Genomic DNA, 16,805 nt, shown 5'->3' on the forward strand with positions numbered 1-16,805 from the left:
GCTTTTAGGGTATTTCCTCTAGAGACAGAAGTTTTGTATTTTATAATTACAGATGTAAAACGGGGAGGTGGGGTGGGTAGACAGTACAGCTATTAACCTCTAAGGACCAGAAATTGAGGGCTAGAAACTTCTTCCCTGTTTATAGATACTCATATCTTAAAATTCATCTTTTATTTCTTAAGATTGTTTATTTAGTCTCTTTACTGTTCTTTTTGAGGTTGTGGGCTGATTTCAAGAACAGAATGAGTGTTCTAGAGATTTTCGAATGGGGTGTGAGAGTAAAATCTTGCTCTGCTATTTCCCCCCACTTTGTTTATGCCATCACATCCTCAAGCCTTAGGAAATACATACATCTTCCCTTCTCTTTAGCATTAGCATTTGGGCAGTTTTTTGGTTAACTAAGACTTACAATTTTTGTATTTGCTCTTGAATCTTACGCTTATCTCTTGGCACCTGTGAGCAGCCAGTCTGGCAGGAGCTTAACCTCGACTGGCTACTCTGGCCCGTTCCTACTGCGACCTCACTGTAGCTGCCTCGCACATGGTTCTAGGAGTACTAATTAAAAAAGTGGTAGGCAGGCTCCACATGACAACACTATGGGGGAGTCCAGCTTGCCATATACTTCCCCTGCTACGATGATGAGTCAGTAGCATCTTCATGTATAAAAGCTGCAGTATCCAAAAGACACAAATTATGTGCTTATGGCAGTTCCGGCTGGGACTTGGACCCATTAATGATCCAAGTTTACTTTTATGTGTCGTTCTGCTCTTTTCCCTTTACTGTATATCCATTGTCACTCTCATCCCCTCTCCCCTTCACCCTCCCGCATTTTGTTAATTAGATATTACCAGGGTAGGACTGGTTGATTAGAAATGTCAGCTACAGCTGACCTATAGGTGAAGCTCTTTGACCATAAATTGTCAAAGTATTTAGTAGAATTGTTCCCTGGTAACAGGAATTTTGTGGAAGAAAATCTGCTATAAGGTAAGTCTTTCATAGATACCTACAAGGTTTTAATGTCTAAAAGTGGTTAAAAATAGTGATCCTTGTGTTAGAACCTTCTCTGTATTCTTTTCTCATTCTAAAAGACTTGTAAGAAATAATTACTAGGCACTTTATTTTGCTAAAATATCCTTGTATTTTATGACTTCTAGTGTAGGTCTGAGGAAGTAACACATTTTAAGGTTTTATGAATTACTTAAGATAACTTTTTTTATGTCTTAAAAATTTTTGTTGATTTTTAGAGGGTGAGGAAGGGGTGGGGTGAAAGAGAATCGATACGGATTTGTTGTTCCACTTATCTGTGCATTCATTGTTTGATTTGTCCTGACTAGGGATCCTAATGTCAACCTTGGCGTATGGGGATGATGTTCTAACCAACTGAGCTACCCAACCAGGGCCAATAACTTGTTTTTAAAGATAACTTTTTAAAAAAGATTATACTTATTCATTTTTTTAGAGAGAGAGGGGAAGGGAAGGAGAGAGGGAGAGAAACATCATTGTGTGGTTCCTCTCACACACCCCCCACTGGGGACCTGCCCTGCAACCCAGGTGTGTATCCTGACTGGGAATTGAACTGGTGCCCCTTTGTTTCGTAGGCCAGCACTCAATCCACTAAGCCACACCAGCCAAGGCTAAGATAACTTTTTAATGCAGCCAGATTTTGCAGAAGAATTAATTGAAAAGTCTTATGCCCCCATTTTATTAACTTTTTGTTTTGAAATAATTTTAAATAGAAATTTCAAGAATAGTGCAAAGAACTCCCATTTACTCTTCATCCAGATTTACTAATGTTTTTTACATTTGCTTTTTGAATGTGTGTGTTATTTTTTCTGAACCATTTGAGAGTAAGTTCCAGACATGCCCTTTTCTCCTAATTATTTTGCTGTGTTTCTAAGAACATGGTACATAATAACCATAGTGCAGTTATTAAAGTCAGGATGTTCAGCACTGACACAGTACTATTATGTAGCCAATAGGTCTTGTTCATGTTTTACCAGTAGACTTAATGTTTTTGATAGCAGTTACATTTGTGGTCCAGGTTCCAGTATAGGATCTTTTAGTTTTCATGTCTTTTTAGTTTCTCAATTTGCAGTGGTTATACACATACCCACATCCTGCCCTCTTTTGTTTTTGACATTGAAATTTCTGAAGAGTACATGCTATTTATTTTTGTAGAATGTCCTTCAATTTGTCTAAGGTTTTCTTATTAGGTATATTCAGAATATGCTTCTCTGGCAGGAATACTATACATAAGTAACTTTCGTCCTTTGTGCATCACACTAGGGAGGTTTAAGATATGTTTATGCCGTTATTGGTAATATTAACTTTGATCACTTGGTTAAGGGGTTCACCAGGTTCTTCACTATTTTTAGCAAGTAGGAAAATAGTTTGAGACTATATAAATGCCTTATTCCTTATCACATTTCACCCTTTAGTTTTAGCATCCATTGCTAATTCTTACCTATTTCATATATTACTATGATAGTTGTATACTTATCATTAAGGTTATATAATGCTCAAATTGCCACAGATTTGGGCAGTGTCGGAGGCCCTTCAAGCAGGTTGATTCCTGCTTCCAATCTATATTTTTGAATGAAAATAAATATTTATAAATTTAGTATTTAAAATCCTGTGAATCATGCAGTTTTTTAATTGGTGCTAAATATTACTTTCAAGATAGTGATGTGAATACTTAAGTATCTTTATAATCTCTGAGGTGAATGTTATGTTCATTTTTTCTAAATAAAGAAGTTTATTCTTTTGTGTATGCATTAAAACTGTACCATAGTCCCCCTTAGCTGTGGTTTTGTTTTTCCACAGTTTCCATTATCTGCAGTCAGCTACAGTCCAAAAATATTAAATGGAAAATTCCAGAAACAAAAATTTATGTTTCAGATTGCGTGACACTGTTCCGAGTAGTGTGATGAAATCTCATACTGTCCCACTCCTTCCTGGAGGGCATATGAATCATTCCTTTGTGCAGGGTATCCACGCTGTGTATGCACCCAACACACATACATTAGCCACTTAATAGCTGACTTGGTTATAAGATTGACTCACAGCATGGATGATCCCAGAGGTATTATGTATGCTAAGTGAAATAAGTCAGTCAGAGAAAGACAAATACCATATGATTTCACTTATATGTGGAATCTAAAGAACAAAATGAAAGAAAAATAAAATTGAACAGACTGATGGTTGCCAGAGGGGAGAGGAGGCTGGAGGACTGGGTGAAAAAGGTAAAGGAATTAAGAAGTACAGGTTGGTAGTTACGGAATAGTCGCAGGGGAAGTACAGCATAGGGAATAACAGTATGATGCCAGGTGCGTACTGGAAATAATTGGGAGGGAGCACTTTGTAAATTATATGATTATGTAATCACTATGTTATACACCTAAAACTAATACAAAAAATAGTGAATGTTAACTGTAATGGAAAAATAAAGTTAAAAAAAAAAAAAGATCAAGACACTCAGCCACCATGGTATCACAGTGCTTGTGTTCAGGTCACCCTTACTTTACTTAATAGTGGCCCGAAAGTGCAAGAACAGTGATGTTGGCAATTTGGATATATCAAAGAGAAGCCGTAAAGTGCTTCGTTTGAGTGAAAGGTACCTGTATAGGAGAATATATAATATATAATAGGGTTCAAAGAGCAATTTAGTCGGCTGAATTGTACCAATGTGATGTTTTCTTGATGTTGAGCAAGAGATTAAGGTGGTTGATGCCATTTGTTTGTACGTAATATGCATAATTTAAAATAAACCTCTGGCATACAAGCTTACATTAGGGCACAGGTTGTTTCTGCCTTTTTGGTATCACTGTATAGTTAAGAATCAGAAATAGTTTTATGTTATGTTTGTGGCAAAATTGAATACAGGTAGTTGTAGACTTGGTAGCACCTAAAAAGGAACAAATTTTTGTTTAAAAATGAGTTGATGGAGTATATGTGTTATTACACAATGCTCTTTTGAATTTCTTCTGGCTCTTCTCAGTGGCTGTTATTAATCTTGCTGATGATCTTAAAATATAAGCATGTTTCTTAGGCAGGAACAGATTTGGCAAAGTCTGGGTTTTCTTTTTTTATCTGTACAATTTGGGGCATATAAGTTTATTTGTACTCCTGGGGTATATTATATTAAAATAAGAAACAATAGGCAAACTATTTTTTCAAGTTTTATTGAAATATAATTGACATATATAACATTGTATTAGTTTTAAGATATGCAATATAATGATTTATATATATAAATGATTAATGTTTCATTAACATCCATCACCTAATACAATTACAATTTTTTGTGTGTGATTAGAACTAGAATTTTATTTGAAAGTTGATTGTATCCTATTATTCATTGCTAATTTCGTAAGTAGTTTGTGAGTAAGGTTAGTTGAAGACCTGTTCTTTGCTTTCAAGAAGCTTTTGATTGAGTTGGGACTAATTTTACATGAAACAAGACAGTGCAATTTAATTTTCAGTTGTGAATGCAGATTTGGAAGGACATTGAAAGCTTCAGGGGTTAAGAAGGTCTCAAAGAAGGGGAAGGTGTTTTAAACTTTACCTTGAAGGCCAGAAGGCCAGACATTCTTGACTTGAATAGTAATAAAAGCATAGGAGCAAAATTTAATCAAGAAACACACCAGAGTCCAGATTTCCTGAAGCCACAGGTAGATCTTGATCATTAATAGAAGAGAGATGAGAATGGTGTCCCTCCAAGTTATGAACAACTAAACCAAGATATATGAGTTTAAAATTGGTATGAAAGCAAGGTGCTATTGAAAGTTTGACTTTGGTCAACTCTAGAGATCTTTTTAAATTGTAATTTTGCTATTGTTAACAATATTGTCAAAACTTTGGATGGACATATAGAAAGGGAGAAAAGGGGGCAATACTGTAGCCCAGGAACATTAAAACTTTTGAGCCCTGGCCAAGTAGCTCAGTTAATTGGAGCGTCATTCCCATGCACCAGGGTCGTAGATTTGATCCCCTGATGGGGCACATAAAGGAATCAACCAGTGAATGCATGGACAGGTGGAGCAACAAGTCTATGGGTTTTTTTTTGTTTGTTTGTTCGTGTTTCTTGTTCTCTCTCTTTCCTTCCCCCTTGCCACTTCCACACTAAAAATCAATTAAATTAAAAAAGTTTTCCCTGGCTGGTGTGGCTCAGTGGATTGAGTGCCAGCCTATGAACCAAAGGGGTCACTGATTCGATTCCCAGACAGGGCACATGCCTAGGTTGCAGGCCAGGTCCCCAGTAGGGGGCACATGAGAGGCAACCACACATTGATGTTTCTCTCCCTGTCTTCCTCCCTTCCCCTCTAAATATAAATAAATGAAATCTTAAAACAAATTTTCTTTGAAATCTCTATTATGTGTGACTAAACCTTTTTTTCCTTATTCTTGGAGGTTGATTTCCAGAGATAGTGTATGAGTGAGCTCTTAAATTTTATTAAATTTGAAATTTCAAACTGATTTATTTAGAAAACAATATTCCAGACGAGGTATGTTGGTGAGTTTATCCCTGTTAAGTGAGACATCAAAAAAGAGAACTGCTCTTTCTGAGTAATTTACTGGGTTTTTTTTAAAGACTTTATTTATTTAGTTTTAGAGAGAGAGAGAGGGAGAGGGAGAAGAAGAGGGAGAGGAACATCAGTGTGTGAGAGATAGATTGATTGGTTGCCTCTCACATGCTCCCAACTGGGGATCTGGCCCACATCCCAGGCATGTGCCCTGACTGGGAATCAAACCCGTGATCTTCTGGTTTGCAAGCTGGCTCTCAATCCACTGAGCCACACCGGCCAGGGTTTTATTGTTTTTTTGTATCCATGGAGCATTTTTGTTTTAGGGGAGTCATTTCATCACAAAGCCTCATTTAACTTTGTTGACTCTGACTTTAATGTAAATATTTGTAATAACATGGTATATAAAAAGTCATACAGCCCTAGGTTTGAATCTTAGGTCTTAGTTCGGTAACCTTGGTTAAGTGTCTTTTTCTGAGCTTTTGTTTTCTGACCTCTGAAACAGGAATAACATAGTCTTTGTGGGGTATTACGAAGATCATTATTTAGTGCCTAGAACATGAAAGCCCGTAAGTGCTAGTTGCTGTTCTTTTTAGTAGGAATCATATTCAACTTTAGAACCATAATTAGCATAGTGTAAAGGGAGCCAGTAACTCTACCCAAGTTAGTTTGATGAATCAAGTGTAAGTTCAGGCTTGTGCCCTTAACCAGTTAATTAGGCTTTTGCTTTTAAAAGGCATGTTGATTGAGTCATATTTTTAAAAATTTCAATACATGAGTAGTATGTGACATGGAAAGCAGTCTATAATAGATTTATGAAAGGCTTATAAAGAATTATTCTTAATAAGAAATGAGTGTTTTTCCCTAACTGGTGTGGCTCAGTGGTTTGAGTGCGAATTGAAAAGTTGTGGCTTCTGTTACCAGTCAGGACACATACCTGAGTTGCAGGACAGGTCCCCAGTTGGGGGCTTTTGAGAGGCAATGATTTGATGTTTCACACATTGATGTTTGTCTCCCTCTCTTCCCCTCTCTCTAAGAATAAATAAGTGTTTTAAAAAAAAATGAGCGTTTAGAATTATTTCAGGGAAAACTTCAGTATTGCAGTCAGTTTTCTAAGTCCATCTCTTAATTGGATTTTACAGTCATTCTAGGGGAAGAGGATAATTTTCTTGCATCCTGTGAACTAAGAGCCTTCTATAAGTCAGTTCATTAATTCCTCCACAGCTCTGTGACATTCGTATCTTTGCTTTACAAAAAAAAGGGAATTGAGGCTCATAAATATGTCTAAGGCTCTGGGACTAGAATGGGATGAGCCTGGAACTGTTTGGTCTCTTTTAGTATACTATGCTTATGTGTGTTGCTTCTGTTAGGTTCATATTTTGGGGGAAAGAAGTAAAAGTCAGTTTTTATTGGTGGAGAATATTCTATCTAGCACAAGTTACTAAGTTTTTATTGAGTTATTCTGTGAAGTTTTAATTCTTAAACATACTCAGATAAGTTTTAACTAACCATTTTGATTTATTTTTAACCTTTAGGAACGTCAAGGTCGTGGAAAATAAAAGGCAGTTCTGCACAGACCACAGCAACGGTTGCATCTGCATATCCTAAGAGGAAAAAAATGACCTTCAAGAGAATTAGGACTTTTTTCTTAATTTCATTGACTTCAGAGACGATTGCAGACTTGCAGTTTAAGTATTGGAATTTCACAAAAGACATAGGACTTAACTGGAAAATGAAAAAAAAAGAAAAAGAAAAAACTAAAAAAATCCCTCTAGGTAGTTTAGGTGAAAAATGTCCCTTTTATTTTGGCTTTGGTTGTGATTTCAGAGCATAATGCTTTGGTTTTTTTGTCTTTTTACTATGTTTTTCGGATTTTAAAGTCCGTAAGTGCATACAGTTTTCTCTAATTTTTAAACCCTTTCCTCCCCCCATTTTGACATTTGCACTTGGAGAACACCTGAGTTTCAAAGGTATGGGCCTCCAACCCAGAAAGTGGGAATTTGGTTTTTCCCTTCCGAACTGGAAGAACATTTTTATGAAGAATTTTTGCCTTGGAGAATTTAACAGTGTTATCCAAGGTTGTGTCTTTAAGGGTGGTTCATTTTCTCTGACCCTTTGTTACTCAAAGTAAAATACTAGGAGTCCTAAGAAATGTTCTGTTATTGTACATTATACTGATTAAGTCAGGATTAATTTTATTTCACAGCTAAGAACAGTGGTAAAAACTTGTTTACAGAAATGCATTTTGGAAGAGAAAAATATTGTAAAACGTGTAGTGAATGTTTCTTCAGTTTCTTGTTCAGCCAATGAGGAAAGGGCATTGCCTTTCTTTTTACCATTAATCACTTCTCAATAAACGTGAGATCCTGTTGAGCATCACTTTTAGTACCATTTATTAGTATTATTTGAGTCTGGTATATTTTATGAAAGATTTGGAGTGTAAGGAGTTTGAAGAAATGAAACGTCAACTATTTTTAAGAAAGTCTGCTGAGACGAAATAGTTCAGGTTTGCTTTTGTGCCCAGGGCTAGATAACCATGACCTCTGCAAAGCAAGTTGAGCCAAAATTTATAATTCTTTATTTCTACATAATTCCCAGAAGAAGGTAGAGCCACTGCTAAATCATTCAATAAATATTTGATTGTGAGTGCTTATTAGGTGCCAGTCACTGTGCTTACTCTGTAGACACCTGGCCAGATAATTGTGTGAGGAGTAGATTGAGCCCTGGTATCAAGGATGTAAGTGTTTAATCTGAAATACAGCTTATTTAGACAGCATTCCACATGGATGCAGGTCCAAGAATAAGAAATTCCAAGAATAAGAAGTGGGTTTGGATCTTGTGAACCATATAGTTGTAATGGTATTTGATTTACCCCTGTTCATTTTCTAAGGTTTGGGGCCTCTCTGCCTTAAAGATTCTTAGCCCTTAAAATGTCCCTATGTTGGGGAGTTAAATGTGTGAAAACTTACGTAATAAGAAAGGCTTCTGAAAATGGGTTTTAATACTGTTGGATAGTGTTTTGCCTTCAGATGGCTTATCCTAGTGTACACAGTCCAGGCTCCTAAATCAGGGGTGTGATAAAATTATTAACTGCAGGTTTGTAATTAGCATTATAGTTGACACTTGAGGTTGAGAACTTTTCTCTGCCTAAGGCACAGTACAATATACTTACACATTCTAGTTTTCCAAGTTTTTTGAAATAGTTTCCCTGAAATTGGGGAGTCATTTGTGCTTTCATCAGTTTGAAGATGCCCAGTCTCCAAATTAGAAATGTAACAGTATTTTCAGTTTTAGCTCTTATTGTTGTGACTTATAGAGGACTCCCATGGGCTTAGTATTTCACCTTCAAAAAGGAAAATATCCTGAGAAAAACAAATACAAACGCAGTTTTACCTAGATTTCCCTACCTTGTTTTCAAGTGGGTTCTAAGATCATTCAGGATACTTTTTTGCAGTTTGAAATGTTAGTTTAGTTTAAGCCAATGCTTCCCAGTCTTTGTTTACATGTCACATAGAAAATACTAGTATGGCTTTGGGTGCAAACTGAAAGGAGCTTGGAGCCCCTAACAAAGCTGTTTACCCAGCTAGCTCTTCCTGAGTATTTGGGTTGTGGGGGAGGGGGTGAGGGTATGTGTCAGGATGTTGGATTGTGTATTTGGGGGGGGGGACCCGAACCATATTGGCATTTTCTGTAGTATAAAAAGTTAGACTATGTTGTTCACTCTTAAGAGTTTGGCTCAAAAGCTGGTTTGGTGAAGACCCCAAACACAGTAAATTAGTTCTCTTATTTGCTAACCACAATTTTTGCAAGTGGAAATTGTTGATTTTTTAACTATTTGTCCTCAGTGGTTTGTTCTGTTGTCATTTGTGAATGTAAAGCTTTGAATAGCCATGCTTGTTTACTTTTCTTCGTGTAAGATGAGGGAAAATTTAATAATCTCACCATATTTGATCTGTGTCAATTCAAAGAATTTTTAACCTTCAATATAAACAAAATATCACACATTCACTGAATTTCATCTTAGTTACATTTGATTGGCTATCTTCCCAACATGTTCCATTTAAAAAATTTTTTTAAATTAATTTAAAAAATCTTGCAGATTTAGACAGGAAGGAAGAGAGAAACATTAATTTGTTGTTTCACAATTTATGCATTCATTGGTTGATTGTTGTATGTGCCCTGACAAGGGATCAAACCTACAACCTTGACATATTGGGACGACACTAACCAGCTGAGCTACCCCACCAGGGCTGTTTTTTAAAATCTTTGTTTGGAATAATTTTAGACTTTTGCAAAAAGAATATAGAAAGTTTCTCATAACCCTTCACTCTGCTTCCTCCAAATGTTAGTTAACATTTTACATAACCATAGTACAATTATCAAAAAACAGTACAATTAACTGATCTACGGATTTTATTTGGATTGTGACAGTTGTCCAAGGAATGTCTTTTTTTCTAACTCAGCAACCAATCCAAGATCCCACGTGCATTTAGTTGTCTCAAGCCTCTAGCCTGTGAGTTCTTTAATGGTCCCCTTTTGTGATTTTGACATTTTTAGTGAGTACTAGCCAGTTGTGTGGGTTTGCTGTTTTTTGTTTTTGTTTTTTTTTTAATGGACTGACCCTCGGATTTGTCTGATATTTTCTCATTATTATTAGATTGAGGTTATTTTGGGGGAAGACTGCACAAAAGTCATGTGCTCAATGCATTATATAGCAGGATACGTGGTGTACATCTCTCATTACTGGTGATGTTAACTTTGGTCACTTGGTATAAAGGTAGTGACTGCGGGGTCTCTCCACTGTAAAGTTACTTGTTTTCCCTTTGTAAATAATGAGTAACTCACATAGGATATACTTTAAAACTGTTAATCGTTGGTTCACTATTTTGACATCTTTGGATTATTATTATAGCAAGTGGCATTTGCCAAATGTTAATTCACTGTCTATTATTCCTTCTATATTCATATAATTAGAATTTTGTAAGGAGAAGCTGTCCTCTTTTCCCATTTTATTCAGTTGTATCAGTGTAGGCTCAGGAATATTTTTATTCCATGGGTCAGTGCTATCATTAATTTTGTTGCTCAGATTATTCATCTTTGGCCATTGGGAGCTCCTTCAAGTTGGCTCTATTTTTGACTGCTCCAACATTTTTTGGAGCCCTTTTCTGGTACTACAAGGTGATACTGGATAGTTCTGTATTTTCCCTGCTCCAGCTTCACTTCTCCAAGGAACAAAGGTTCCTTTTATTGGAGAATATTTAGAAATCATCCCTTGATTTTTTCTTTTAAAGCAGTTCTTTAAATTGCAAGATTACTAAAGTGGAGTTTTCATTACTAATAGATGTAGGGTTATTTAGCCTAATCCAAACACCTAACCACTTTCTTTTACAGCATTATATATGAATCTTACGGAGTTACGGAGAGGGCTCTAACTTGGCATAATACTTAGAGTGAGGCCCAGTGAATGTGCTTTGGCTTGCACCCTTTCATAATTTCTAGCTGTAGCCTTGGTAGGTAGAAACCCAAAATATTGAAGGCCCTGGTTTCTACACCATCAAAACTATTTCAAGGATTCAGAGCTTTATCTGTGAGAAGGTAAATGGTCATTATGGAGGAAATATATAGCACTTGAATGGTGCCACTTATTTTGACCTTTGTTTGAAAAATGATTTATGTGAAATATGGTCTCATGAATGTGGGATCTTTCTGAAAATGAGTGAAAGTGTCCCTAGGATTCAGATTTGACAAGGTCATTTTATAGTCCTTATTCTTAGCTTTAGGAAGTACCCAATTTCTTATAACTATAATTCATTACTAGTGATGTTTGGACAGCTGGTGAAACTCCTTACCCCTGAGAAGCCTTTCTTTGGAACTGTAATACTTACTACAACTGCTGGTTCTGCACATCAAAAGCTTTATAGCTTCAGCTCTCCTAGGCAGATAAGCCACCTACAGCCAGATTAAGTGTACTGGAGGTCCCACAAACTCTCAAGCCTCTGCTTCCAGATTTCCAGCACTGGTTCTGTAGCCCTGCCTGTGGGGCGGGGGTGGGATGTATTGAGCATAGGGTTGCGCTTTCACTTTCCAGCACCAACTGGACAGCCCTGCATGCCACCACAGTTGCAGGCTGCAGCTTCAAGCCTGCTGGAGATCAAAACTCCTGCTAACCTGATTCTCTCCATACTTCTGCAACCCTGCCAGCTCTAGCTGTTGGCAGCCTGCAGGCCTGCTCTGCTTATCCTCATTTTTTGTATGCTTCTTCCCTGTCCTAGTCAGGCAGATAATTTCACTGAGAGAAACAGTGGGTTCGAGTTGGTGTCTGCCATTGCTTTTGCACCTGTACACAACCTCACTTGTGCCAAACCCCTTACCTTCACAGGTGAGCTAGATAGGAAGTGGGATTTTGCACTAATCAAGGGGGGCCAAAAGTGTCATTCATGCCATGTATTGCTTACTGCTTTGAGTATACTTTTTAATGCTCAAATGTGGCTTGCTAAAGTTTGGAAAGCTACTACCCTGACGCCACCTGCTGGCCATAGATGCTGCTCCTGTGCCAAGAAAAAGTTAAGAATTGCCCTTAAAAAAAAAAATAACCCTTTCTGGGGAAATTGCCTGAAACTCCCAATTTTGCTGCTTTGTTCAGTTTTGCATGAGAGTGTACTTACCTGTATAGTCATTTAGCCTGCATCTTGTGAGTCCCTGTTGGTGCTGTTGGGCGTTGGGAGAAAAGGAAATGCTTGTGCTTTCAGAATTCAGTTTAAGGATTACACTGTCAACCAGTTTGGAGTTGTCAGAGATACACACATGGTGCTTATAAGAGAAGAGGGGCATCTACTCAGAAGATTGCCCTCTTGATACTGGATTTTTCTTCTAGCCTTTCCTTATCTTGATGGAAACCACGTGAGCCCCTAACCTTTTCATCCTCTCTCACAGCTTCAGCTCTCCTAGGCAGTTCTGCTCCATCATTAATGGAACCCCTGTGTGGTGTTGGGCAAGTCTGGGGATCGCCCTGTAACACATTTGCTTATTGGGAAATGAAAATAATCCCTGAAGCCATTTATGTGATTTTTACAGGGATTTAAATTCATTTTAACTAGCAGTGCTTTTCTAATGAAAAGCGAAACAGTAATATATATAGAATATAAAATGTCTCCACTTTGGTAAATGTTTACTATCCTTTCAAACCTTTTTTAAAGACTTGCTTTATGTTATATACGTAAAATCAGTATATATAGCATATGTATATTCCTAAATATATATATTCACATAATTTAAAGTTATTTAAAAGAAAATGGAATAATACCAAATCATCTGCTAAGTGTTTGTTCCCTGCCCACTTCTTGCGATTCTGTGAATTTTAGTTTGCAGGCTGACACTCAACCCACTAGACTACACCAGGGCCAATTCCATGAATTTTAAATTTTGGTCTGCCAAAGAAGGGCCCGGGTCTTCTGTGACAATCGTATATGGGTGGCTTTTTAGGATTTTGGTATGAGCAGTGAGAGCCCCAAGGGCCTGGGTCTCTGTCATCAAAAGCAGTTTGGCAGAAGCCTGTCCTGATCTTGTCCTCTTGAGCATTGAAACGTAAACTTTTCCAGATACCTGCTTCCCCAAAGCCTCTCCGCTTGAAGAGTTCGGCACTCAGGTTTTAGATGCATGCCATTCCAAGTCAGGGCATTTTGTTGCAGAAGTATAGGCCATGTCCTGGGCCTGTGGTTGAAAAGTAAGCTGGCAAGGAGTGGATAGGGTGGATAGTGTGGGGGAGGGCTGCTACAAGTCAGACAGAGTTCTGGGCACACAGCAGCAGAAAACTAAAAGCCCTTGCCTTCAAGGGGACTAATAAGCTCCTGGAGAGAAACAAGTTTGTCAGGTAGTGATGGATGCTATAGAGAAAAGTGACAAGGGTTTGAGACTGGGGGGGGAGTCGTGCTGACAAGTCCAGAGGGGTGAGAGATGAAGACAGCTGGGTAAGGCTTGGAGAAGAGAGCACGCACTTTTGAGAAAAGTGTCACCTTTTCATTTTGTTTCACTTTATTTCACCATCCCTCATATCTACTTTTCCAGCCTAAATTTCGTGGTGTACCATAGTCCCCCCTCCCCACCTTGTGTTCCTCATCATCTCCCTTTCCCCCTTCTCTTACTTCACTTAGTGTAACTGACAAAACACAATCCTGGTTACATACAAATCTGCAGCTACCTGCATCTGGGCTCTTGGAGAAAAACATTCAGCCAGTGTCTCATTTTAAATTAATGGTCATTAGCCTCAGGAGGGAAATCATCAACATTTCCTTCATCTATTCACTCTCCTGCTCTTGAGACAAGTATTTCTTCCCTTTTCCCTTTCCCTGAAACTCCAACATCTCGTATCCCATCTTTACTTTCAGGTAATGACTTGATTTCCTATTTGACTGAGAAAATTGAAGCAATTAGAAAGAAACATCACGGACACCCTCCACTGTGTCTATTCACTTCATGTAATTGTAGATTAGTGTTTTTTGAAGCTCCTCCTGGCCAGTGTGGCATTAGCACCACTGGGGAACTTGTCATAAATGCAAATGATTAGGACCCACTTCAGACTTAATGAAAGAAATGGGTCCAGGGGGTGGGCAGCAATCTGCTTTAGTGTTTCATGTGATTCTGATGAACCTCAGAGCTTGAAAAACCGTGTCCTTAGACTGCATGTTTCTGTCTAGAAGGAATCCCTCCACTCGTGCTCCAGATCTCAGTCTATCAGCAACGCAAGAACATGGCCCCATCAAATCTCCCTGTCTTCCACACCCCAGTTTTACCTCTGTTGGGTCGTTTCTGTCAGCATATGAACATGCGTGACACTCCAAAGAAGGAAGAAGCTGTTGCTTACCGGCCCCACTTCTCCTTCCATTCTCTCTAACACTCCAATCAGGCTTTCATCCTCTCAATTCCAGTGGAACTGGTCTGGTCAAGGTCTACTGATACCACATTTTTTAATTCTCAGTTTTAACTCTCAACTTATTTGACCTATAAATAGCATGTGGCATTGTTGCTGTTTGCTTCTTGATAGAATTTTTTTCGCTTGTATTCTAGCACAGCACACCTGTTGATTTTTCTCTTATTTCACTGGTTGTTTCTACTTAGTCCCCTTGATGCCAGAGTGAGCCAGGGCACAGTCCTTGACCCTCTTATGTGCTAGATTTCATCCAGCCCTGTGGCTTTAAACACCATCCATGTGTCAGCGGTTTCCACATGTAGAACCAGTCCAGATCTGTCCTGACCTCTGGTATATTCAACAGCCTGCTGAGCCTCCACTGGATGTCTCACCAACATCTCAAATCCAGCATTTTCAAACCCAGACTCCTGCCTTCTTCATCTGCCTCATTTTAATAATTATCCTTCCTATTTCTCAGGCCCAATCCTGGGAGTAATGCTTGGCTTCTTTTTCACATATTTGTGAGAAGATCTTAATGGTTGACCACTTTTCGCCATATGTATGGGCCAAGTCATCTTGTCACTTAGTTGACTGCAACAATCTTAGCTGGTCTTCCACTTTTGCTTCTTACAGTCTGAGCTCCACACAACAGCAGAGGGATCCTTGAAAATGTACAAATCCTGTTACTTAGCTCACACCCTCTCATGGCTCCCATCTCACGCAGAGTAAAGGCCAATTCCTTCTACAGCTAACAAAGCCTTATGCCATCTGACCCCCCCCACCCCCCCCCGCCCGTTCCCACTGTCATCTTACTGTTCTCTCTGCTCACCTCTCCACTGTTCTTGTCTACTCCACTCACCTCGGCATCCCAGAAACCCTTCAAACATGCCAGGTTCCTGTCAGGAGTGTCTTCCCCCTGGAGTATCCTGTCATTTATCTGCAAGGCCCATTCAAGCCTTCTTCAGGTTTTTTCAGCTGGAGTTATCTTATTGAGAGGTCTCTCGTGACTGATTACGTTCGCTAGCCCCATCTCCCACACTGCCAGTGCCCCCGGCTCCAGGCCTACAGGAGGCAGTGGTGGACCTGAGATTCCATTCTGTCTGTATATACTCTGAGGTAGGGAGTCAAGAAAGCTAATAGAAAGTTGTTGAACAATTTAAAAATTGAGTATATCAGTAATTAATAGAATTATAAAAATTCAGTTTCTATTCTCAAATTTCAACTCCTGCTTTCCTAGAGTGATAGAACATCGACCTGGGAGTTGGAAACCCCGGAGTGTAGGCCCGGGTCTATCGCGAAGGAGCTCTATGGCCTGCGGCAAAGGCAAGCAAGTCCCTCGGCTCCGCTCAGTCAGCGTGGGAAGTGGGGGAACTGGGCTGAAGGATCCATGTGATCCTGTCGTCTCTACTTCCCAAATAAACCCCAGCCCTGACGGTGTTTCTCATCCCGACTGCCACCACCCTCTCCATGCTGTTCTCCCTGCTGTGTCACCCTCCTTACTGATCTCCTTTCACTCTAGTCTTTTAATCCCCCTCCACATAGCTGCCTAAGTGAACTTAAAAAAAAAAGGGATAAATCAGAGCATGCCCATGAACTCCAGTGTTTCCTGTTGCACTTAGAATCACCCCTGTGCTCCTCACCCTGGGCTATAAGGCCTCTCGCCATCTGGCTCTGCTTCCTCCACCTCATCTGGTTCCAGCCAATGGTGGGGTTCCAGCCCCTCCAAAGTGTTAAGTTCCCATCTGCCTTGGCACTCCTTTGTTCTGCTTGACCGCCCTTCCTCCTTGTGTTCCCCTGGTGGATTCCCTCTTATTTTTTAGGACTCAGCTTCAGTGTCATTTCCTGAGTGTGAACTTCCTTTCCCAACTACCTTATCTAAAGCCAGATCTCCCTTAGTTGAAAATTCAGCTCCCTACTTATTTTCTGTTTGCATCATAACATCACAATAACATTATTTTAAATCATGCACTACTCACACAATGGGACACCATACAACTGTTAAAAGAATAGAAATCTATGTATTGATATAGAGTAATTTCTTAAGATATATTGTCAAGTGAAAAAAACCCCGGGTGCAGTACAGTGTGTAGAATACTGCCGTTTGTGTGATGGGGTGGGGGTGATACAACTGCTTGTCTATGCACATGCATATGCTAACTCCTGGTGGGTACGGGAGAAGCTGGTAACATTCCATGCCTCTCTGGAGGGGACTAGGTAGGTAGTGGCAAGAGTGGGAGTTTTTTTTTACTGTGCACCTTTTTGTATTTCGACTCGCATAATGTACCACCTATTAAAAATAAATCAGTAAATATTTAAAAGTTGTTTACTTGCTTTGTTTCCCATCTCCCCAAAGAGAACATAAACATCATGAGAATGTA

At 38.9% G+C, this 16,805-nt stretch overlaps 1 protein-coding gene across 1 annotated transcript in view; it reads left to right on the plus strand.

The window, feature by feature from the left end:
* Positions 1-7,901, plus strand: part of YTHDF2 (YTH N6-methyladenosine RNA binding protein F2) — a 28,473-nt gene extending 20,572 nt beyond the window's left edge. Inside the window, exon 5 of the mRNA XM_024554467.3 lies at positions 7,058-7,901. Coding sequence (XP_024410235.1) covers positions 7,058-7,081 — 24 coding nt within the window. The 3' untranslated portion in view covers positions 7,082-7,901. The remainder of the gene's footprint in view (positions 1-7,057) is intronic.
* Positions 7,902-16,805: the final 8,904 nt, after the last annotated feature.

Source organism: Desmodus rotundus, chromosome 3 (genome assembly GCF_022682495.2).
Source record: "Desmodus rotundus isolate HL8 chromosome 3, HLdesRot8A.1, whole genome shotgun sequence".
NCBI lineage: Eukaryota > Metazoa > Chordata > Mammalia > Chiroptera > Phyllostomidae > Desmodus > Desmodus rotundus.